At 47.0% G+C, this 22,995-nt stretch overlaps 1 protein-coding gene across 2 annotated transcripts in view; it reads right to left on the bottom strand.

The window, feature by feature from the left end:
- The window catches only part of MFHAS1 (multifunctional ROCO family signaling regulator 1), a 94,535-nt gene extending 77,320 nt beyond the window's left edge, over positions 1 to 17,215 (bottom strand). Inside the window, exon 1 of one of the 2 annotated variants that reach the window (XM_014830533.3) lies at positions 14,047 to 17,215. In XM_014830533.3, coding sequence (XP_014686019.3) covers positions 14,047 to 17,026 — 2,980 coding nt within the window. In that variant the 5' untranslated portion in view covers positions 17,027 to 17,215. The remainder of the gene's footprint in view (positions 1 to 14,046) is intronic. The other variant, XM_070499720.1, reaches the window with a different exon arrangement.
- Between the last annotated feature and the right edge of the window lie 5,780 nt (positions 17,216 to 22,995).

Raw genomic sequence — 22,995 nt, 5'->3', positions numbered from 1 at the left:
TGGCAGCATCCCACATACAAAATAGAGGAAGACTGGCACAGATGTTAGCTCAGGGCTGATCTTCCTCACCAAAAAAAAAAAAAAAAAGATCATGAGCTAACATTTATTGAGCACTTACTATATGGTAACAACTACTCTGGACCCTTGGCATCTATTAATTCATTTAATCCTCACAACAGCTAAGGAGGCTGTGACAGCAGGAGCAAATGCTTAGGACCTGTTTGTGAGAATTATTTCTCCTCATCTACAGATGAAGAAACTGAGGCTCGGGTTGGCTTCTCAGAGGTCCAGGCTTCTCTACTTGATAATCCACTGGCTTTGAAAAATAAAAGATGTCCGGCCTCTTTCTCTGATGCTGGTTTAACACAAATCAAGAAAGCTGCATGGCAGTATTCATTTCCAGCTATAGCTAAAGGACACTTGTCCTATGCCACCCTCCACAGGAAACTGTGTAGTCTCCCTGAGGTGAAGATCTGTCCCACTCCAGGAAGGAGCTAAGTCAGAGGAGGAGGAAGACGAAGAGGAAAATTATTCGTACTTTAAGTCCCAGCACACACTCAGATTCCAAGCATTATACAATTATCGCGTAACGCGTGCACATGCATCCTTAGAAGGCAAGAGAGCGTGCGTTTGCGTATGGATGTGAACAAAGCCACCGACACACCACCAGATTCTTCAAAAGCAAATATATGTCTACAACCAAAGGACCAGGATTCTTTTCCAACAAAGAACACTGACCACCATTCTCATTCCCGACTCTCCCTCCTGGTTTACACCGCGTTCTCATTTCAGTGGAAATCCTCTCACGAAGGAACGTGTCTCGAATCACAAATGGCACAATAAATCAGAAGATTTATGAACTGTAAAAAGGCATGACATGCGCATTCCAACCTTCGTGTGGAACACCTGGGGCCGGGAGCGCAGCAGTTGATCCGTTCCTGGAAACAGTCACCTGTTTTTTGGCTCAGCAAGAGAGAATTTTTAAGAGCCCTGGTAATCAACAAGATACAATCATCCTTGCTATTTGGGTAAGCTTTCGATAGTGCACTGTGTCAAGCAGGCAAGTTTGGATGCATCAACAGTTTTCGAGAAGTGCCTGAGAGGCTAAACAGACCTGGAAAGTTCTGTCTAGCTGCATCAAGACCTGGCCCAACAGCCTCAAAGGCAAATTCCTGAAATGACCAAACAGAAAACAAGTGAATTTTCCTTCTCCCTACACCAAGGAGAGAAGATGGAAATAATGTAGCAACCAGGAAGAATGCACATTACATGGTAACCAGAGGGCTTACATGTGTGTTTTTCTAGGAGAGAGGGAAAAGGCATACTAGTCACAGAGGCTTAATAAAAGAAAGAAATCAAAAGAACACCTGCCCAATCTAGATGGGGAAACAACCAGGGCCGTGCCACTCAGGAGCCATCTGGGGGTGAGCGGTGACAGCCAAGTGGACAGATGCATCCTACAGGGACTTTGCATCCCATTTTTTGTTACTGTACCCCACACACAAAACAGCCCAGCTCTCAGCAGACCAGTGAGCTGTTCTTGGCATCACAGTGTTCTTCTGGAAAATTCACATCTCTTTAGTGCTTCCCCATGCGATTCATGAGCAACAAGACCGCTGAATGAAAGGCACCACAGCTATGCCATGCTGATGTATGGCGAAGGGAAGTCAAGAGCACCCCAGAGAATATATATTTTTAATAACATGTTCAGAAAATGTGGCACGCTCTTTTCTTCCATAGTGTCTGCACTGATTAGGACATTAAATATGAGATGGAGGATTTTAAAGACCAAATACTTCAATGAGCCCTGTGAAAAATCCCTTTCTTCAAGAACCTGACTGGTGATTTTGTATCTTTAAACACAAAAGCAACTCTAACAGGATTTAATTGTTTACTGTTTACAGGTCAAACACATTTTGGAGTCCTAGGTTAGACCCATTCTTTATTCATTACACACACACAAGAGCAAATAGTGTAAATAATCTCTTAAATTTTAACCCCCTGCTGGTACCAGGATGAAAAGTATAATGGTGTGGAACTCTGGGGCTGGTTATAGGACAGAAATGAAAACTGCCGCACTGGCAAAGTGGATTTTCTTTTAGATGACAGTTGAGGCAGACAGGCAGAAGCAATGTTTTCAGTCAATGAGATACAGTTCATTATCAATTATTTTTCATTAATATCTCACATGGACACAGCATTATTCTTTCTGCCACTGTCTTATTTTGATCAGTGGTATATTTATTTGTAGACATGTAAGATTTGTAATTATTGCTGTCTAAATATTGTATCACAGTAGAATGGATGAATTAAGCTGTGAAATGCATAATTACGCTGAAAACAATGGTATTCCAATATACATCACAAAAGTCAATTAAAAAGATTATCCATCTTTTAAATCACAAAGTTAAGCTCTTATAATTCCCAAGCTCCTTTTTAAATCCCATCATTTTGACTCAGAGATTTGCTTCTTTCTAACTGCATCTCAACAGTGTTCTGAGCACAGAAAGGGATAACCAACCCTGAAGGAAATAAAATTCATTATTTCTCAAAATTCTGGAAGGTGGAAAACTTAGCTTAAAGTCTATAAAACAATCTGGAAAGGATCAAAAGCCTGTCAGTATAGAGCTAACTAAACAGAACATCCACAGGTAGAATATTATGCTCTGTGTGTGTATAAGTTTGTAGGTTTGCAACTGCTCATATAGAAGCATCTCCCAAAACATATTTTAAGTGACCAAAAGCAAGGTACAGAACAATGAATATAGCCTGATCTCTTTCAGTTCAAATATATGCAAACATATGTTTTCTTTTCCTTGAAAGAAATCACATGAAATATTTTACAGAGAAGAAAGAGACCTGGGGAGGGGGCTATGAGAGAGGAGCTTTTGCTTTTCAACAGACCATCCACATACAGATATTACTTTTTTATTGTCAGTAGAGGTTATACGGGTAGAAAAATTATGGTTCACTATGTGATTCTTTCTGTTACTTCTCTGCACCTAGAAAATAATGATATTTCATTTAACCATAAAGTAAGCCATCAATACATCGCATCGAATGAAATTTAAAACTTCAAAACAACATAAGCTTTTAAACATCAAAAAGGCAAACAAGGGGCCAGCCCAGTGGCACAGTGGTTAAGTGCGCACGTTCTGCTTCAGAGGCCTGGGGTTACTCAGTTCTGATCCCAGGTGAGGACATGGCACTGCTTGTCAAGCCATGCTGTGGTAGGTGTCCCACATATAAAGTAGAGGAAGATGGGCACGGACGTTAGCTCAGGGCCAGTCTTCCTCAGCAAAAAGAGGAGGATTGGCAGTAGATGTTAGCTCAGGGCTAACCTTCCTCAAGAAAAAGGCAAACAAGCTAGAAAATAAACGACTTAAGTATGATAGACAAAAGGTTATCTTTAGTATATAAAGTGTTAATATAAACTGAGCCCTGTGATTATAAGAAATCACTGTGATTAAAAAAAAAAAGCCATTAATGGGCTGGCCCTGTGGCTGAGTGGTTAAAGTTCCATGCACTCTGCTTCAGCAGCCTAGGTTTGCAGGTTCAGATCCCGGGCACAGACCTACTCCACACTGTGGAGGCATCACACATACGAAATAGAGGAAAACTGGCACAGATGTTAGCTCAGGGCAAATCTTCCTCAAGCGAAAAAAAAAGACAAAAGAAAAAAGAGGAAGATTGGCAACAGATGTTAGCTCAGGGCAAATCCTAGTCACCAAAAAAAAAAAAAAATTAAATGATGCCAAAAGACATGATCAGATAATTCACAAAAGAAGCAACATAATTAGGCAACATTCATAGAGGAAAACATTCACGTTCACTAATTAAAATTTTGAAACATCAGTGAGATATTGTTTTGCATTAATTGTCAGTGCATTTTTAAGACGATACCCGGTGCTGAGGAAGTAGTGAAACCAATGTTGCATCCTCTGCAGGTGGGAGCATGACCTGTGTCCCCCTCAGGAACAGCAACGTAAACATGTATTGGCTCTTAGACATTCTTTGCCTTTGACTCAGTGATTCCACTTTGGAAAATATTGCCCAAATAAGAAAGAGCTTTTATAAAGAAATACAGTCATCACAGAATTACTCATAACAACAAAAACTTGAAACAACTTAAGTGTCTAATGGTTAAACAAACAAAGGTAAAAATCCCCTTGATGTCCTCTTATGCAAGCATTTATAATTACTGTGTACATACTAATACCATGAAATCATATTCATGACACTTAGGTTAAAAAAAACAATATTTAAATTATTTATACAATATGATTATGACTATATATTTGAATAAACCTAAGCTTAAGGGGGAAAAATTGAAAAGACATAGAGAGAAATGTATTATTGTGTTAGATATCAGCTATGAGTGGTTTTTTCTTTTTTCCTTTACCTTCCAAAATTTCTATATGTTTTAATAAGGGGGAAAAAGCATTTTTAAAAGAGCATAAGATGTTTATGAATAGAGATCACACTAGACTACTCTCCTTCTATGAAAAAAGAAGAGTTTTATCCATAAGCTTATCAGACTTCCAAATATTTGTTTAGACTTGCGCTTTCTGGAATAACTGGTAACAGCAGCAGCAGCTGACATTGGGTTTTTGCCATGTGTCAGGCATTGTTCTAGCATTTTACATGTACTTACTCCACCCTCAGGACCACCCTCTGAGATAGAAACTATTATGACGCCCAAAGTCACACAGCTAACAAGTGGTGGAAAAGGGATTCGAACCCATGGGTCCACCACAAGAGGCCTGGCATCTAACCACTACGTTAACGCTTCCATTGCAAAATGCCACGAAAAAGTCTAAGTGTTTCAAGTCAAAATATATAGTAAATAGAAACAAACTATAAAGTAAAATTTTAAAATATCGTGCACCTCCTTGGATTCCAGTCAAAATGTAACCAAGTAGATTCTGATGAATTGAGAGGCAAGCGAAGACAAACTCGAGTGATGATATGACGAAAGATGCAAGGAAATGCTGTCAAAGTGGGGTAGGTGTCCAAACAAATGAAATGCATACAATGTGGCATCCTATTAGTGCAAAATTAATAAAAATCAGTATTTTCAATCAGTCTGTGATGTCACAAAAAAAGTACAAAGTAAGGAGAGTGAAACAGTGCACAACAAAATGCTAATTGTGTTGCAGCCAAGTTTGCCTTTATTGCCAGATGTGTTATGGTAAGATTTAGGGGAAGGAAAATCAATGTTCTCGGGTACATTCCTGGGGCTTACAGAGGCATGCGGCCATCTGGCTGTTAGAATAACCAACACTCCTTTTCTGTCAGTTCTCAGACATGGAGAAAGTGACCAGCGGCACGCTTAGACAGGGATCTACGGGACAGGCGTCTGTCAGCCCAACAAGGACTTGATTACGGGTCTCAGAAAACCATCTGAAACTTCCCTTCCGTTCTACGAGTCATAAATCTCCTCCACAGTCTCAACAGAGCCCTGCCAGGTGGAAAAGCAACAGACTAGGACAATGCTTCCAAAACTCCAGTTTACGGGCCAGCAGCGGTCACCAGCAAACTTGTACCAGTCCATAAATGTAACAAACACAGAAGCCTCTTCCTTACTACGTTGCTAACTGCTTTTGTGCACCCACGCCCACCCCAGGCACGGCATGCTGAACTCTCTGTGTCCTCGTCCTTTTTAAATGCCATTCTAATTTGAAATACTCTTCCCCACTTCTCCATGCCGTTAACTGGAAATCGCCCTTTACCACTCAGCTGCAGGGTAGCCCTTACAGGCACCCCTCTCTGAGACCCCCACCTCTCCCTGCACCCGACAGTGACCTCCGCTGCTCTCCGTGCGGGCGGGTCCCATGCATTTTCAGAGCCCATATGCCAGCACTGACCACAGTGCCCAGCACTTAGTGACATGGGATGGACACTCGGAAAGAGGGAGGAAGAAGTGAGTTTGTGCATGTTGGAAAGCAGTGGGCTACTTCACCTTGAGAGGCAGGGCAGGACAGTGGGGAGAGCAGAGGGTCAGGCTGAAATCCCAGAGCGCTCTAACCCTGGGGAATTCGCTAAACTGTCTGAACCTCAGTTTCTCCCCCTGACAATGAGGACAATGACAATACCCACCCCTAGGGTTGCTGGGAGTATTAAATGAGATCTCCCACAAGCAGCACTTAGCACCGTCCCTAGAACATGATGACAACTCAACAGTATCACTGATTCTCCTATTTTTCCCCAACCCTATGCCCTTAGAAAGACTGATGTGAGGATTAATTCAATAACCTTTATGGCATGAAAAATACGAATCTTACTGAAACAATAAGAAAGTTGATAGGTCAAACAACAGCCTCTAGGAGAAATATCATTTTGCTAATTTTATATTTTCTCTCTCCATTACTTTTTTAAACTCCCTCTTTTAAAAAACAAAAAAGAAAGAAGGGCCAGCCTGGTGCACAATGGTTAAGTTCCCACATTCCACTTTGGCGGCCCAGGGTTCACTGGTTTGGATCCCAGGTGTAAACCTACACAGTGCTCATAAAGCCATGCTGTGGTAGGCGTCCCACATATAAAGTGGAGGAAGATGGGCACGGATGTTAACTCAGGGCCAGTTTTCCTTAGCAAAAAGAGGAGGATTGGCGGCAGATGTTAGCTCAGGGCTAATCTGCCTCAAAAAAACACCAAAAAACAAAAAGCTGATTCATTCTGGAAGTTTTTAGGAATCCTCAGATACAAGGCATTTTCCTGTTTCAGCATCCTCTCAAGATCTGCCTGAGATTTCTTGCAAACAAATGATCCAAACTGAAAATCGACGGAAAAGAATGACTTGGGCTTGACGCATCTATGTCAAGCAAATTCAAAGCTGTAGCTCGTTTTTCTCAGCACAATCATATTTTTTCCTGGGAAAATCAAAAGCCAGTTCTTTTTCCAATAATTCCTCAAACATGCAAATGAAATTTCTCCATTTGTGGTCTGAATCCACATACACAGGAATCAAGGATTATGTCAACCAAAAGCCCAACTCAGCTCCTTGTGGCCACGGCTATGTATTTCATTTTATTCTCTTAAAACTCCCAGCTCAGTGCAGACTTCTGTGTACAGCAGGTATTCAACAGTGATCGATGACAGAATCCAGCCAATAAACTTATGGTACACTTGTCTGTGTAATCTGCTAATGACCTAATTTTGCATCAGCGCAACCCCATCCCCGTAACCCTCACATGTGTCCATGAACTTGCCAATCATTCTAGAGTTCTACCCAAAATTTATGCGGAAAAAAAGCATTAAACAGAAGATAGTAATTACACAGTACTTATTTGCGCTTCTCTTCTAATGTGTTCTTTATGTGTCACTCCCCCCATTAAATCACATATGTCACAGAACAGACCAGAAGGCCCCATGGTCCTACTTTCTGCTCTCCCATCAACACTAAGTAAGAGGACTCTCCTGGCAGCCATGGTACAAGATGTTCATCAACGTGGCATCTTTAGGTCCAGCCTAAAAAGCCCTCTCTCCTTACATCATGCTTTAGAAGAAGAGTTGCCACAAAGAGCCTGGCAAAAGAATCCCCAGTCCATTCACCCCAGGAAGGAAGCCATCCACCTCACCTGCTCCTTGCCTCAAGGAGCACTTGGCTTGAAGGTGTGACTGTGCAACCTTGTGAATGTGCCATGGAACTGTTCACTTAAAAATGGTCAATTTCACGTTCCGTGAATTTCACCTCCATAAAAAGGAGAAGAAAGCAAAGGCGAAGACACCAGTGCTGCAGCCAGTGAGCCAAACCATCCGAAAAGCAGAAAGGCCCACACAAAACAGGAACCTCCAAAGAGTAGTCTTGACACAACTTCCTTTCCTCCTGCCTTCTCCCGAGTGCCCTTGAGCACAGATCTGCAAAAGCAAAGGAAACAGCTGGAACAGCCTGGGTGCCTAGGGCTGCCTGTCTAGCAGGAAGTTCCTTCCTGAGGCCAGTGAACCGGCCTCCAGGCTCACAATGCCCATGCGAACCCAGCACCAGTACCCGGAGCCTCCATCCGACTCCCATTCTCCCCCGTCCGATTCTTTCTCTGTTTGTATTCTTTGCCTTCTGCAAATCTACAGCTAAAGAAAAAAAAATTGCCGGTGGTTTTTCACTAATTTACTCTTTAAGAAACATAGCATCAGTATTTTCTGCTTAGAGATTATGTTGAGGAAAGGAAAATGTTTTCAAGCATTCAGTGCCCAAAATAAAAATAACTGAAAATTTTTCCTCCTCCCTCTCCACAAATAAGTCAGCCCCACTGGCAATGGTGTCTGGGAGTTGTTATCCATAGTATACAGTATATATGGAACCAACTCTGCCTGCAGGACAGTCAGCCAACTCTTCCATGGTCTTCCATGGATTCAAACCAGCAACTTCACCCCGTATGGAGTTTCTGGAAAGTAACTGCACTTGGAAGAAGGTGAAACAGCTGGTACGAACTGTGGAAAAAGTCTTCTTTCCTGCCGCCGCCAACACACCTTCACTTCCCTCACCGTCCACACTTCCCCTGTCTAGAGGCCAGTGTAAGGGAGGGTTGGGGTTAGTTAGAAAGGCGAGCTATGAAACAGCAGGCTTTGGGGAGGGGGTGCTCACCGTCTCCAGGAGAGCCAGGGTAAGGTCGAGGGGAGCAGGCTTTCTGCTGCAGGTCCTGCACGTCACTCACCTTGGCATCCTGATGAGCTGCCCTTTGCCCACGCCTCCCCCACTTCTCTAAGACTGAGGAGATGTCTACAGAGGGCAGGAACGTATGTTCCAGAAAAATCGCATGGGAAAATTATACACACTTATCTTAAAGTATGCACTTTAAGATACAGAACAACATAAACAACCCAAAAAAGCACTTTGCCAAGGAACCAATTAAGAAACACTAGCATTTCTTGAGTTCTTAAAAATAACCAATGCACTTTGAGCCCCTTCTGCCCACTCAGCCCTGTGCCAGGCACTGAACCGGGAGTGCTGTGCCAGCACAGGAAACCTGAGAACTCAGAGATGCGAGTACAACGCTGCAGAGGGAGACTGGCATGCCTCACAGAGGAGAGGGTCTTTACGGTTCAACAAAGACACAGCATCCTACGTATTCTATGGTTGTCTGAGATGCCTGTCAATCACTCTGGGTTCCACAGGCTGTGCAGACAGGAGGAGCCAAATGGAGATCAGAGCGTCAGCTGCGCTAAGGCTAGAGCAGGACTGGGGAATGCAGGCCAACCTGGGGCCTCCTCCTCCCTCCCTGCCAAAGTGAAGGTGGCCAGCCCCCGGAGAGGGTAAACCTGACAAGCATCCAGCAACTGGTTTTGCAATCAGAGCCGCTGAACCAGAAAGAACAGAGAGCTGGCTGGGCCTGCCCCAAGCAGACCCTACCTGGAACACTTTCCATAGAGCATGAAAACACAAAGCAACTCTCCTCTCCACCCCTGGGCACAGGAGTGCCAAGGCTGCAGGAGACAAGAGAGGGCAGGAGATGACGCCAGCGCCTGCCCCATGGTTTAAAAAAAGAGCATCCTAATAGATGGATGGCCAGGTCCATAAAGAAAACAGGCTCCCATGGAGAAAAGCAAGTTAGTGGGTGCACGGAGAAAGTAGCCAGAAACGTTCACCCCAATAACAGCCCCCACGCCCATTCTGTACAATGGAGCAGAAGCCCCCGACTTCTTTACAGAGACAGGAGGAATCATCGTTTTCCTCAACACATCCTCTCACCTAATTCCCAAAACAACTCTGTGAAGCATGCCCTATAAATGTTTCAGGTGTTAAGATGAAGCAAATGCCTAAACTAAAATAATCAGGTAAGGTTTCCTGGGGACTAAGATGAGCAGGCGGCAGAGCATGACATATAACATTTGTTAACAAATAAAAAATACTTTCTCTAGGAAACTCTAAACTACTTGTGCAGAGATGGACTTGAGATTCTTTTCTAGAGTTTAAAGAAGAGACACCTAACACTTAGAATAATTTGAACACTCCAAAGGCCTTTCAAGTCTTTGAATTCTATCATGCACGGTATTTCTTTCTCCCACTGCGTGATTAAGGTTTTGATTTTTATATGAAACGAAGCCCAAGAGAGTTCAAAGAGGACTGTTCACAAAAATAAAAGCCCAGAGGCATCAATATTAATAAAGTTAAACTAAAAAGATATTTAATAAGCTTTGTGAAATTAAAAACAATGACTAATTCAATCCAAACAACTAGGTCATGCTAAAACTGCAGAACTCTCAAACTGAGACATAACAAGGCAAGAATTCTGCCTTGCTTCAGTGGTCAAAATGAAGGGCCCATTCAAGGGAAAGACCAGTAATCCGGTCACAATAGGGACACCAGAGGGACATTCGGGGGGCGAGGGAGGGAAGTTCGGACACAGGACAAAGCAAGATGATCACTACGGTACCACCTGGGAATTTGACAGAATACGTAACAAAGAAAAAAAGATGTTTCTCACAAAAAAACAAACAATCAGTCAGCAAACATCTGAGAGAGTCAGAGAAGCTACAAAGCTTGGGGCGTGTCTCCTGCCCAGGGGAAGCAAGCGGGGAACGTCATCAAAGAGATATGAGGACAGACACGAACACCAACAGAACAAGGCAAAATACACTGAGCGCCTCAGAAACACACGCAGTGTGCATGCACTGAACAAGGGCAGAAGGCAGTGGCCTTGGAACACGTGGAAAGGCATCCAGCAACTGAGGGAATGAAAGAGATGGAAAACAAAGAGGACCACATATGAATTCCCTGTCCACTGCTTTGCGGTGCTTCCTAATTATTCTTTAAAACGATCTTTAACAATTTGGAGAGTAGGATATTTAGTGAAAAATCACACTCAACCCGAGTTCAACTCACTAAGGCACAATCTTCCAATTTGAAAACACACAGCATTCGCTCGACCACTTAAATAGAGCATCAGAGCACTAGAATCTTGCAGCGTATCTGTGTCCCAGCCTCCACGTCTTACTCAATACACCACTCATCATCCGGCCTCAGGAGTATTCAGCTTTTCTGGTCTAGAGGTCATATTGGTAGAAAAGAACAAAAGCATAAATAAAATATCCCACAAGAAGAAACTTACTCTAGGATGAGACTATCCGATCAAGTGATGAGGAGAGAGGCTGGCTCGCGGATGCTGGCAGTGTGGTCAGTCCTGCAGAAAGCAGGCCAACTCACACACCTGACATTTAGGCTCCCTCACAGGCCTCCTTAGAGTTTCCAGAAGCATCGCCTGTCACTCACCCATTCACCTTAAATATGATAAACAGGTAATCTCTCTGACAACGTGAGTACATCTGTTTTTACAAGAACTTTTCAAATCAAGAGGTTGTTGGCTGAGAGTTTTCTAAAACACTGCATTTCTTTTGTACACCAAAATCAGAAAAGAGAAATCTAGGATTACACAGCCTAGGCCAACTACCTGGGCACAGCTCAGGCCAGAAAATTCAACGTCCTATTGACAGAGACAAGGCCAAAAAAGGCTTTTCGCAAAAAAACATTTTAACAGGTATTAATGCAAGTCTATGTTTCTTCTGTATAAGAGCAAAGGAGACACTAATTTTCTATTTAATGTTAATGTCCCAAAGTTGAAACAATTAGAAATCCAGGAGTTTATTACTGTATATAAAATTATCAGTTTACAGGAGAACTTGACACTTTAATAACATGTAAAACTAAGTAACCAACTTTTCTAATGTTTCTAAAGAACAAAATGACTTCTTAAAAAAGACAAAGGCTACCAATAGATTCAAAGGTTTCTGCTGAATTAAAATATATTTTAATAATCTAGAGACTCGATGAATGTACTTTTAAATGGATGCCCTAATTGAACACCCAACATTAAAATTCTGTTCTTACATCACTTTCCATCTTTTTATTATTTTAGCTCTTCCCAAATCTTCCAGCATTGTGACAATTATTAACAAATGACAGCTATCAAAAAAATATGAAAGAGGAATATGTGTTCTTTTCCCCTGACTTCTTTCTTTATTTTTAAATTGTTTTATTGAGATATGTAACATTATATTAGTTTCAGGTGTACAACATAATGATTCGATATTTGTGAATATTGTGAAATGATCACCACCATAAGTCTAGTTAACATCCATCACCAAACATAGTTACTTCCTTGTCGTCTTAATGTAACAAATGTGCTATTATCATCTTTTCCCCCTACTTTGTGCCCTTTGCTACTTTTGGAAGAAATACAATCCTAAACCAATGAAAAAAAGGTAACATTTCTTTGACCATAACTAAGACAGAAATGTAGAGTCTATATTATAAAAACAACTGATGGTTTATTCCTACTTAAGATATAAGATAATTTGACCATTTTCAACCATTTATTTGTTTTTTATGTTGAAAAGCATCATCTCTTCCTCAGAGTCTGGACTGCACACCAGGTGTGCCTCCTTTGAAAGACAAACACACAAAACAATAGCAAGAGAACAGGCTCATTTCTGCATCTGGGGACAAGCTTGTTTGTGGAATTTATGACTGTCAAAAAAAAAAATAAAGACATTAGGAAAAAAATTCCAACCTCACTGTTTGCTCTTCAAAGTTCTTGGAACTCCTCTGCACAGATCTTTACCTGTTCAATAACCTATGTCCTTCCCTGTGTTGTTAGTAACTTCAGTTTTACTGACGCTCCATCTTTGGATTAAGAATTGGCTTTAGGCAGCCCCTTCAATAAGCTACTCGGTGAATATGTAACTCTCAACCACTTTATTCAATTGAGCAACACAATAAAGAAGTATCTGCTTTCATGAATAAAATACAATGGCAAATATATAACAAACTGAACAGTCTATCAAGTCACCGACTGTGACAAGACACCACACAATCACACAGAACGGATGGCTCAGGGGACTGGTAACTGAATACGGGAGCTTCTTTCAAACTGAAGAATTAAACTTGGCCTAAATCCACGGCAACGGAAAGATGTTACCTTTGGAAATACTGGTGTCCAATTCCTTCCTGATACCATTATGAGCTCCATTCAGACCAGGACAAAGATCGGAGTGGCAAGCAGGCTTCCATTTCATCACTGCTCAATGTACCCTGGGGGTGGGGGACCGAGGGGACAAACTGGCAATGATGCTATCACTGGGTTTGTCCTTAGGACACTTAGAATGTTGTTAACAAAAATCAGCACTGTTTAGAGACTTGCTCCAAAGAGTGAAGAAATGAACACAATCCCAACTAAAGACTCAGGATACCAATTAACCAGGATCCAAAAATCCCACTAATCTTGGAATTCTCTCATCTATAATGGTTCAAAAATGCGCAGGGGTGGGGAAGTGTGCTGGAAAACATTCCCCAAAACAGAAAAAAACTCTCGTCGCTTTTTGTTCCTTTCATCTCTTATAGAGTACTTCCAAAAAGCTCCACTCCCTAACACTTACCAAAAAACCAAACCTTGAGATGTCTGTAAAACACAAAACCACCAGGAAATACCCGAGGAAACTCCCCTCAGAGACTTCAGTAACCTCTCTCATGCCCTGGAGCGTGCCGGGTGAGACAGCGACCCCGGGATCCAGCTGTGTGTTACAGACTAAAGTTTCTGTCTTAACCAGCACATGATTCACCCTGATTACGAAACATTCTTCTATGGAATTTTTTAAGAAAAAGGAGCAATAATTTTTACTTTCTGTTCACACTCTGAATTTAAACAAAGAATATGACAACAGACATCTCAAACTCAGAGCACTCATTCCAGATGTGTCTAACACGCATTATAACCCAGACTGAGCAAGAGGCCAGTGTCAGACACGCTCCATCTTCTGTCCAACCACTTGACGTTTCCTTCCATGAATGGTGGGCTAAACTGGGAAGAGGGAAGGGAGGTCGAAAATGTTCTGTCTGGAACCCGCTTTGAAAGTCTGACCCTTGAGACTGCATCTCATATTGCTTACGTACTTCTGCCTTTGATTTGTCCCCAAAGCCCCCTGTATTTACCTTGAAAAGCCTTCCTGGGGAGCCTGTGAGGTTAAGCAAATAATCTGCCACACGGGAAACAAATACCTTCAAAAAACACATCTTAAAACATACCACAGAAGAGCCACGGCCCTCTCTCCACTTACCTGGGAAAGCGTGTGGATTGGGTGACCCTCTCTTAAGGCACTTAGAACAGAGAATGTGCACGGTGTAGTGCAGTCCAGGCCACTCCTGAAGTAGGACATTCAGTTCCTCTACCAAAGGGGTTATGGCTTGCCATGCCGTCCATATATTTGGTAATGATGCATGGCTGGCAATGGACAGAGTGTCTGGGTGCAGGACCCCCTTGGCAGGTCTGTAACTCACCACCACTGGAACTTTCCCCCGATAGGCAAAGATCTGAAGTTTCCCATCGGACCTGTGCACCACATGGCTGTTGATTTGGACGCTGTAGCGTGCAAACAACCCAGGTGGGAAGGTAAAGGGAAAACTATATTCAATCTGCAGTTGCTCAGCCACGAAAGACTGCCCCGCCAGGTTGGTCCCATTAATCCAGGCCTCCGCGTGGGGCACTTCGTTCTGCACATAGCATGGGAACTTGTACCAGGCCGTGGACCCATTCAAAGGCTTGCCCTTGGGTTTATTGAGGCAGTAACAGAGTCCCATCTTCTCCAGCAGCTCCAGCAGCAGCTGCAAGTCCTGCTGGGCCTGGACATGAGGCTTAAGCAGCAACCGAATGACATGGGCTGGCAAGAGCCCATGAAGCAGAAAGCCCTCTACATAATGATGGAGCTGGGTGGCCCGCAGCAGGTCCTGGCTCGGGTTGGGCAGCGCCACCACGGGGGAGCTTTCCCCCTCGCCTTCGCCCTCTCCGCTGGTCCCTAGGAGCAGCTTATGCAGCAGCAAGGAAGGATCCCTCTGGAAAAAGACATTGAGAATGTCGATGAGGCGGGTGAGGTTGTGGAAGACGTGCTCCTTGAGCGCCGGGCTGTCCTCAAAGTAGAGCAGCTTGCCGCTCTCGTGCAGGTAGGAGAGAGCACTCTGCAGCCGGTCCTCGGTCAGACCCGCCTGCAAGCCCAGGCGCGCCGAGTCCCACCAGCTTAGCCAAAGCCGCTGCGCCTGAGGGGGCTGGAAATGCAGTTCCTCCAGCACCTGCCAGGATCGAGGCAGTACTCTGTGTAAGTTGGGGAAGATTTCCCGGTGCTCGGCCACCGAGAGCAGTTTGTCCCGAAGGCGCTGTAATTGGCGGGGGTCCCTGCAGCTAACAGGCAACACCGGGGAGAGGATCTGCAGCCGGTGGTTGAGCAGGTACTGAAAATGGGCCTTGCGCCGCCGAAGGTTCTTGTCCGAAACCCCATAGTAGGCTGCGTGGGGGCTGGCGGAACGCAGCTCGAAGTCCCGGGCCAGGGCCTCGTCCACCACCTGCGCCAGACGGCTCAGCCCCTCCGCGTCGTGCTTCTCCTGCAGGGCGATCTGGCGGTGGATGTCCAGACACTTCTCCTCTAGCTCCCGCTCCCCACACAGGTCTGCGTGCGTGCCCACGATGCACACCACGGCGTGAGGCACCCGGGCCCCTACCCGATGCAAGAAGGAGCCCACGGTGGTGGGAAAGCCGGGTGGCTCATAGGTGGCCAAGTTCACCACCAGCACATAAAGGGCTCCTGGGGAGAGGAAGAAGGGCTGGATCACCTCGTAACTTTCATCGCCAGCTAAGTCATACACGATGAACCGCAGGCCCCGGGAAGCATCGGCCGTCCAGCTGGTCACCTCAATGCCCTTACTCACGGGAGGAGGTGAAGGTGGGTAGCTCTTCTCCTTGTCCCCTCCTCCTTGGTTTCCCTCCACTCTCTCCTCGGTGAGGCAGTGGCGGAGTAAGGTCTTTCCTGCAGCCTTATGGCCCATCAGAAGCAGCTTGAGGCGCGGCTGCACCGCCGGCTGGGAATGAGCCAGCTCCTTCTGGTAGGCTGCGATGTAGGGGATCCCCTTCATACAGACCTCGTAGGGGGGCTGGATCAGTGGGTTGTCCTTGATCTTCCACAGGCCCACCCGGGAGAGCTGGCCAAAGTTGTCCGGCAGCACAGCGATCTGGTTCCCCTGCAGCACCAGCTCCTCCAGGCCGGTCAGTTCCACGATGGAGTCCGGCAGGTAGCGGATCCGGTTATTATCCAGCCACAGGGTGAGAAGCCGACTGAGGCCCGAGATGAGGGATGGCACTGAGGTGAGCTGGTTGCGGCTAAGGTAGAGCTCCTCCAGACCAGCCAGGGGCAGCAACGCGGCAGGGAACTCCTCAAAAAGGTTGGAGGAGAGGTTGAGCATTTTGAGCCGCTGCAGACGGCTGAACTGGGCGGGCAGAGCCTGCAGCCCGTTGTTGTCTAGCATGAGGCTCTCCAGGCTGGCCAGCTCACAGAAGCCGCTGGGCAGGGTGCCAAGCTCAGCCCCACTGAGCCAGAGGATCTTGAGGGCACGCAGGGCACTGATATCCTCAGGTAGGCCCCGCAGCCGGTTGCTGGACACGTCCAGCTCCTCCAGGGCCGCCAGCTGCAGCAGCTGCCGGGGAAAAGCAGTGAGCTGGTTGTGGTCCACGTCGAGGGTGCGCAGGCGGTAGAGGCAGGAGAGGGAGTCGGGCAGGTGCGCCAGCCGGTTAAAGCTAACATCCAGCTCCTCCAGGTGGGCAAGGGCGCCCAGCTGGGCGGGCAGGGCGGGCAGCTGGTTGTGGCTGAGGTTGAGCTTGCGCAGCTCCCGCAGAGCACTCACCACCTCTGCGCCCAGGGCGGTCAGCCGGTTGTGGCTCACGTCCAGCTCAGTGAGGTGGTGGCCCAACTCGGCCACCGCCGGGGGCAGGCGGGCGAAGCGGTTCCTGCGCAGGACCAGGACACGCAGGCTGCCCAGCGCCGAGCCCAGCCCGTCGGGCACCTCCTCCAGGCCGTTGTTGCCCAGGTTCAGCACCTCAATGTCCCCAATGTTGGCCGGCAGCACGAGCTGGGGCGCGTCGGGGGAGTCGATGGGGTCGGCCCCGGCCGCGCTGAGCGTGAGCTGGCGCAGGTTGCTCCGCAGCTTCCTGGCGCGCAGGGCGGCGTCCCGCCACAGCCTCACCGTCTTCAGGTTCCCACTGTCCTTTCCAGCCATGGCGGGGCCCCAGGCCGACACCCTCACGAGGGCGCGGGAGCCCGCAGCTACATGCCGCGCTGCGCCCGGGCGGGCGCCACTCTCCGGGGCGCTGTCGATCCCGCTCCCCCCTTCCCACCGCCCCTCGGCGACCGGCGGCTGGGGGTCCTAGCGCAGCCAGCGGCCGGGCGCCCGCAGCTGGGGCGCGGCGGCGACGCGAGCAGCTCCGGGGGGCGCCGAGCACGCGGCGCGGGGGCAGGCGGCGGCGGCCGGCGGGGAGCGCCGCGCGCATTATCCTTCCTCACGGGCCATGGGCGCGCCGGGCCGGCAGGGCCGCCGCCCGCCCGCCGCGCCGCGGAGGATGCCTGCAGCTCCTCCTCCCGCTCCGCCCGCCTCGCGCCGCCTCGGTGCCGATCCGGTCCCGCTACCCTCGCAGCCGCGGCCCCGCGGCCCGCAGCGTCGTGGCCTCCGCGAGCGGCTGCAGGAGGGCGGCGCTCGGCTCGGCGGCGGGCATGGTGCGGGCGCAGGGCCGGGGCGCCTCCTTGTCTCCGCTTCCCCGGGCCCGGGCGGGAGCGCGAGCGCCGCGTCCCCGGTGCTGCGAGGGCGCGATCGGGAAGCGGCAGCGCCGCCCGGCGGAGCGGCCCCCACGTGACCGGCGGAGGCGCCGCGTGTTCCCGGCACCGCCCCGGGGGCGGGAGCCGCGGAGGAGCGCCGGCTGCGGGGCTGGGGCGCTGGCCCGGTGCGGTCCCGCGATGCGGACCGCGCTCGGCGGGAGGCGCGCTGGGAGCCCGTCCTGGCTGCGGCTCCGGGGCGCCCGCGCTCTCCTGCCTGCGGTCGCCGGCGTCTGGCTCTTTGTCGGCCCTGAGCTCCTAAGGATTTCTTTTTTCTTCCCTCACGTGTCGGATCCGCTGGCTTCTCCTGCTCGTTCTTTACCCCCTTCCCCTTCCACTCACTCTACATCCATACTGTAATGGAACTGGCAGAACTCAGAGGCCTGGGTTTCCTTGTAGGAGCTTAGAACCAGAGTGCGACTAAACAAAAGAGAGAAAAGCAGGCAACCAGTCATTCATTTGGTAAATATTTATTGAGGCCCTATTTTGTGCTCGACCAACTGAAACAGACGTTCTCACTCCCCGGGGAAAGGCTCTGAGCAGGCTCCTCGCCGGCCTAATGGGGGGCGGGGGACGGGGGGTACGCACCGTGTTTTATATGGGGTATCCCATTCATCCTCGCCCCGTGCAACAAACACCTTATCCCCAACTGTACAGTACTTGTAATGCTGTAGGTTCAAGAAAATGACAGCGGGGGCCTGCCCAGTGGTGCAGCGATTAAGTGCGCACGTTCAGCTTCGGTGGCCCGGGTTGGCCGGTTGGCATTCTGGGTCGGACATGGCACCGCTTGACAAGCCATGCTGTGGCAGGTGTCCCACGTATAAAGTAGAGGAAGATGGGCACGGATGTTAGCTCAGGGCCCGTCTTCCTCAGCAAAAAGAGGATTGGCAGCAGATGTTAGCTCAGGGCTAATCTTCCTCAAAAATAAAAAGAGCTGTTTCAAGCAAAATTCACAGCCCACTGCTCAACTCGGAAGTTTATTTTGTGTGTGTGAGGAAGTTTCTTTGAGATCATATCTACACTAATAACTTCTTCAGAATTTACCAAAACCTTGAAACCTATCAAGTCTCCAGATGCCACCTCCATCACTGCCTCCAGATTGGCTGCTAATGAAGCAAAGAGTTTTCAGAGACACAAAATCGAATGTAATTGGTTAAATGCACCGCTTTACACGTTGTGGCTCTCTCCCACACATGCCATTGCTATCATTGGGGGACCCAAATTCGGTGCAAGTATTTGAGTTGTAATAGTTTGTCTCTTCAAAGAGAGCGCCTGAACGTCCCAGGCTGGAAAGCTGCCCCAGTGATGGTTATCAAGCCTGGGTCGTACATCCTGCAACTGGACGATGCTCCCAGGGTCCAGGTGGGTTCCACGGGCTGGGACACCATGGGTGAAATGTGAGTACGTTAAACAGGGCAAGCTGTGTTCACCCTAAAGGACTTCTTGGGAGACCTAATTGCCCAAGGGTTCCCCTGGCCCCCTACCCCAAGAAAAATTCTAAATCATCTAGGCTGACCCTTTGTTTTGCAGAGGAGGAAACAGGCCCAAGATAAGTAACTTCCCAGTCAGCCAGCCAGGTAAAGGGTAGAGCCAGGTGTGCTAATTCCCTTTGTGGGGGTAATCTGCTGAGCACATCCCTTCATGGGATTCTTGAGTCAGACCCCAAATCCTCCACCCTTTAGCTCCTTCCCACCAAACTCGAACCTCAGCCTGGGGAAGAAGACAAAAAAGGCCTCAGCTCCCTAACCTACCCTATTTATTTATTTATTTTTAAAGATTGGCACCTGAGCTAACATCTGTTGCCAATCTTTTTTTTTTTCTTCTTCTCCCCAAAGCCCCCCAGGACATAGTTGTATATTCTAGTTGTAGTCCTTCTGGTTGTGCCATGTGGGACGCTGCCTCAGCTTGGCTTGGTGAGCAGTACCATGTCCACGCCCAGGATCCAAACGGGAGAAACCCTGGCCCACCGAAGCAGAACGCGTGAACTTCACCACTCGGCCACCTGGCTGACCCCCTCCGTACCCCACTTTGAGTGCTTAAACTGAAGTCTTAAAGTGGTTTGTATTGGATCTAAATAACCTATGCTAAACAGTTCTTCAGAACTAAAAACTAAACAGTTTCCATCAGAAAATTATACTTCCAGCTTTAAGATCTTTGAAAACTCTGCTCTTCCTTCGTCAGGAGATAGTCTGTAATTTGCTTCGTCTGATAAAGATTGCTGGGTAGGATCAGAGAACACCCCGTCTGGGGCGTCTTGCTGCTCCCTGGAGCACGAAAGCCTGGTGTAAATGAGTTTGCTCAGCAGGAACGTTCTTTTTGAGCCCCTCAGCTTGCTGTGGACTGTTGCAGTCAATATTGTGGGAAGCCTTGTAGTAAAAAGCCTTGTCCAAGCGTTCTTTGGAAGTCAGATCAAGAGAATGCCAGGATAAAATATAACACCAGGAAAAGAAATTGTGTCCAGCATGGCTCTTCAACTCAGAAAGAAGGATCCCACCCTGGGCACCCAACCTGGCACTCCTCTTGCCACACCCCACCCCTTATGGTAGAGTTTCTGATGGGCCAAGGGGTATGAGGGACGAGCCCCCTGGACCTTCTAGGACACGCTTGGTATGAGTCCCTGAATTCTGGTACAAACAGCCTCAAGCCTGCTTGGGAAGGTGGGGCAGTCTTTCAGAGTCATTCAGGGGTTGCTGATGGGAACATTCCAGACCTCTGGGCGTGGGTGGAGCTTGATGTGCCCACAGGCTCCTCACTGTGCTGGATGGAGCCCAGGTTAGGATGAGAGGGAGCATGGGTATTGCCACATTTGTTAGCCCGATGTAGCACATTTCAATATTTAAGCATAGAGTATATGGGCCTCCACTTGTGCTCTTGCTCCTGGCCCTGCACATGTTAGAGGTGGCCTTGCACATGTTGGGGTTTTCCTAAAAGCAAAACCCAATCATTTCAGTTTGGAAAAGAGGGACTCTGATTATTGGAAGTTCTCTTGCCCTGGATGTTTATCCGACATCATGGACCTAATCTATACACTTTCTAAACTTTTCCATTTATCCTGTTTTTCTTACTCTGAGACTGTTTTCATTTTGGCTGCTGCCATATAATTGCAATTGGCTTTCTCCCAGAGTCCAGACCCTCTGCTAAGGCATGATTCATTTAGGGCAATGAAAGCTAGGTCTTGAGCAAGGCCAAGATGTGGCTAGCCAGAGGTTAGGATCCCTGGGCACTTGGGCCAGAGTCTTCCATTCCATGACCTGTCAGTGTCGCAGTCTGAGTGGCCCAGCAGCAGGGGTCCTTCACTCCCAGCCTTCTGAGACTAGCAATAAGCTCCGTGTAAGCTTTCATCCCTGGTTTCTTTTGCTCTGTCTTCAACATGCTCAACTTTCCTCTATCCCGGCAGATTTTTCTCTTGACCTTGCTACTGCCTCATTGCTTGATTCTTTCCCTGTCAGATATGTTGCATAAGTGGTCTGGGGCTGGTCTGATTCCTCTTCACTGGTTCCCTCCTTGGGCCCAGTAATCTGGCTTCTATCCCCACCCACCCACAAGGTTGCTCTCTAAAAGATTCACTCACCCTTTCTCCTTCCTTGACCTCCTTCCCATCGCTGAAAATGTTAAGCAACTTCCTTTGGAAACTTTCTACTTTCTTGGCCCATAGAATATTTGGTGTCGTGTTAAGGTCCGGTTTTTCAAAAAGAGCCCTATGAAGGCTAATTAGTTCCTTGTAGGAATCAAGTTTGCAATTAGAATAAATGCTATGAAATGAATCGCTATAACTACATAGACAAACTGGCCAGGAATTGCCTAGTTATGGATCCTTTTATGAGAGTAGTTAGTCATTATGCTTTTTCGACTTATTCTATTTATGTTAAAGATGGTTGATTTGGAAAATCGTGTTAGTACCCTTTTCCACTGAATTTTAATTTTATCAACCGCAATGTAATCAAGTTTTTATTTTAGGGTGACCAAATGTTCAGTTTGCACAGACTGAGGGGTTTCCCAGGATAGGAGACATTCTGAGCTTAAAACCAGAGCAATCCTAGGAAACCAGTACGGTTAGTTAACCTCCTTGGTCCTTCAAAAGATCACTTTATCTTGCTCTCCCTTTCCCCTTCAGCAGTTCAGAGGGCATAGCTTCCCAGAAATGCAGGCTTTGACTTCCTCCAGCTGCTTTAGATTTTCAAGAATTCTGATTTCATTTACTCAGTAAATGCTTACTGAGTTATCAGAGATGACGTTCTTGGGCTTGACATTCTAACTAACTTTGGAGTATGGAAACTCCCTGTCTAGTTTTAAGAGGAAATTGGGCCAGCCCTTAAGCCTTCAATGCAAACGAAACCCAAAGCTAGGATACAACCTTTCATGACGAAATTTACTCAGTTCTCGCCTTGAAGTCTGGAGGGGCCGGGTATATGCTGCCTGTATCATGAAAAGATAAAAGAGAAAGGGCTTCCCACATATTTCCTTTTTTGTGATTTTAGATCCAGCTAATAGTTTGCTTTGAATAAACATTAACAAAAATCCCCGCTCCTATCTGGCTAAAGGTAAGTAAGAGAAACTCTCACCTCCAGGATTTTAATCAGGCCACTCCATTCTTTGGTTTTCTTGGAGATAGAAGTAGAGGAAATCAAGGGAAAAATAGAAAAAGGAAAAAGGAGGGATGCCCCTCTAACAGGTTTTAGGCTTGCTCCAAAGAAGAGGATTAGAAATAAAGCCTTAAGAATTGACATAAGGCAGTTTAGCCACAGGAGATCTTCGAGGTCATGTCATCTAAACTCTTTGATACTGGGCATGTCCAACCGAGGTATCCAAGAATAATGCCCCGTAATAATAGCTAACATGTATTAAAGGTTTTCTATACACTCACACCCTGTGCTGTATGCTTTTCATTCAGTATTTTATTTAATCTTCACAACAGCCGTGAGTAGCAGGTTCCTTTATGATTCTCGTTTTATAGATGGAGAAAAATGAAGGCAGAGCTATTGAGTGGCCGAATCCAGACTCAACACAAGACAGAGTCCAAAGCTCATGTTTCAATCACTGTGCTCTTTCTTGGGGGGTTGGTGGGGTGGAGGGGAATGGGTCTTAGTTCACTGTCAGCTGACTGTGTATTTTAAGCTGTAGAGAAGTGGTACCAGCTGGAGAACAGGGCTGACACCCGGTCTTCAGGATAAAGTGAATTTGGCTCTTACAACATTGAAGAAGGTCATATTGGGCAACCAAAAGCTGTAAGCAAACACTATCCCCAACTACGAGAACTGGGATTAACATCTGTTGTTAAATGTGACAGCAGGAAGTAGTATTTCCATGCCACTTTTAGATAAGTTGAGTTTGATTTGTTTCTTTCTTTCTTTGCTTGTTTTAGAGAGAAAGGATTTAATA

Source organism: Equus asinus, chromosome 27 (genome assembly GCF_041296235.1).
Source record: "Equus asinus isolate D_3611 breed Donkey chromosome 27, EquAss-T2T_v2, whole genome shotgun sequence".
NCBI classification, from domain to species: Eukaryota; Metazoa; Chordata; class Mammalia; order Perissodactyla; family Equidae; genus Equus; species Equus asinus.
The sequence above is the reverse complement of the archived record's forward strand: the minus strand, read 5'-3'. Positions and strand labels throughout refer to the sequence as shown.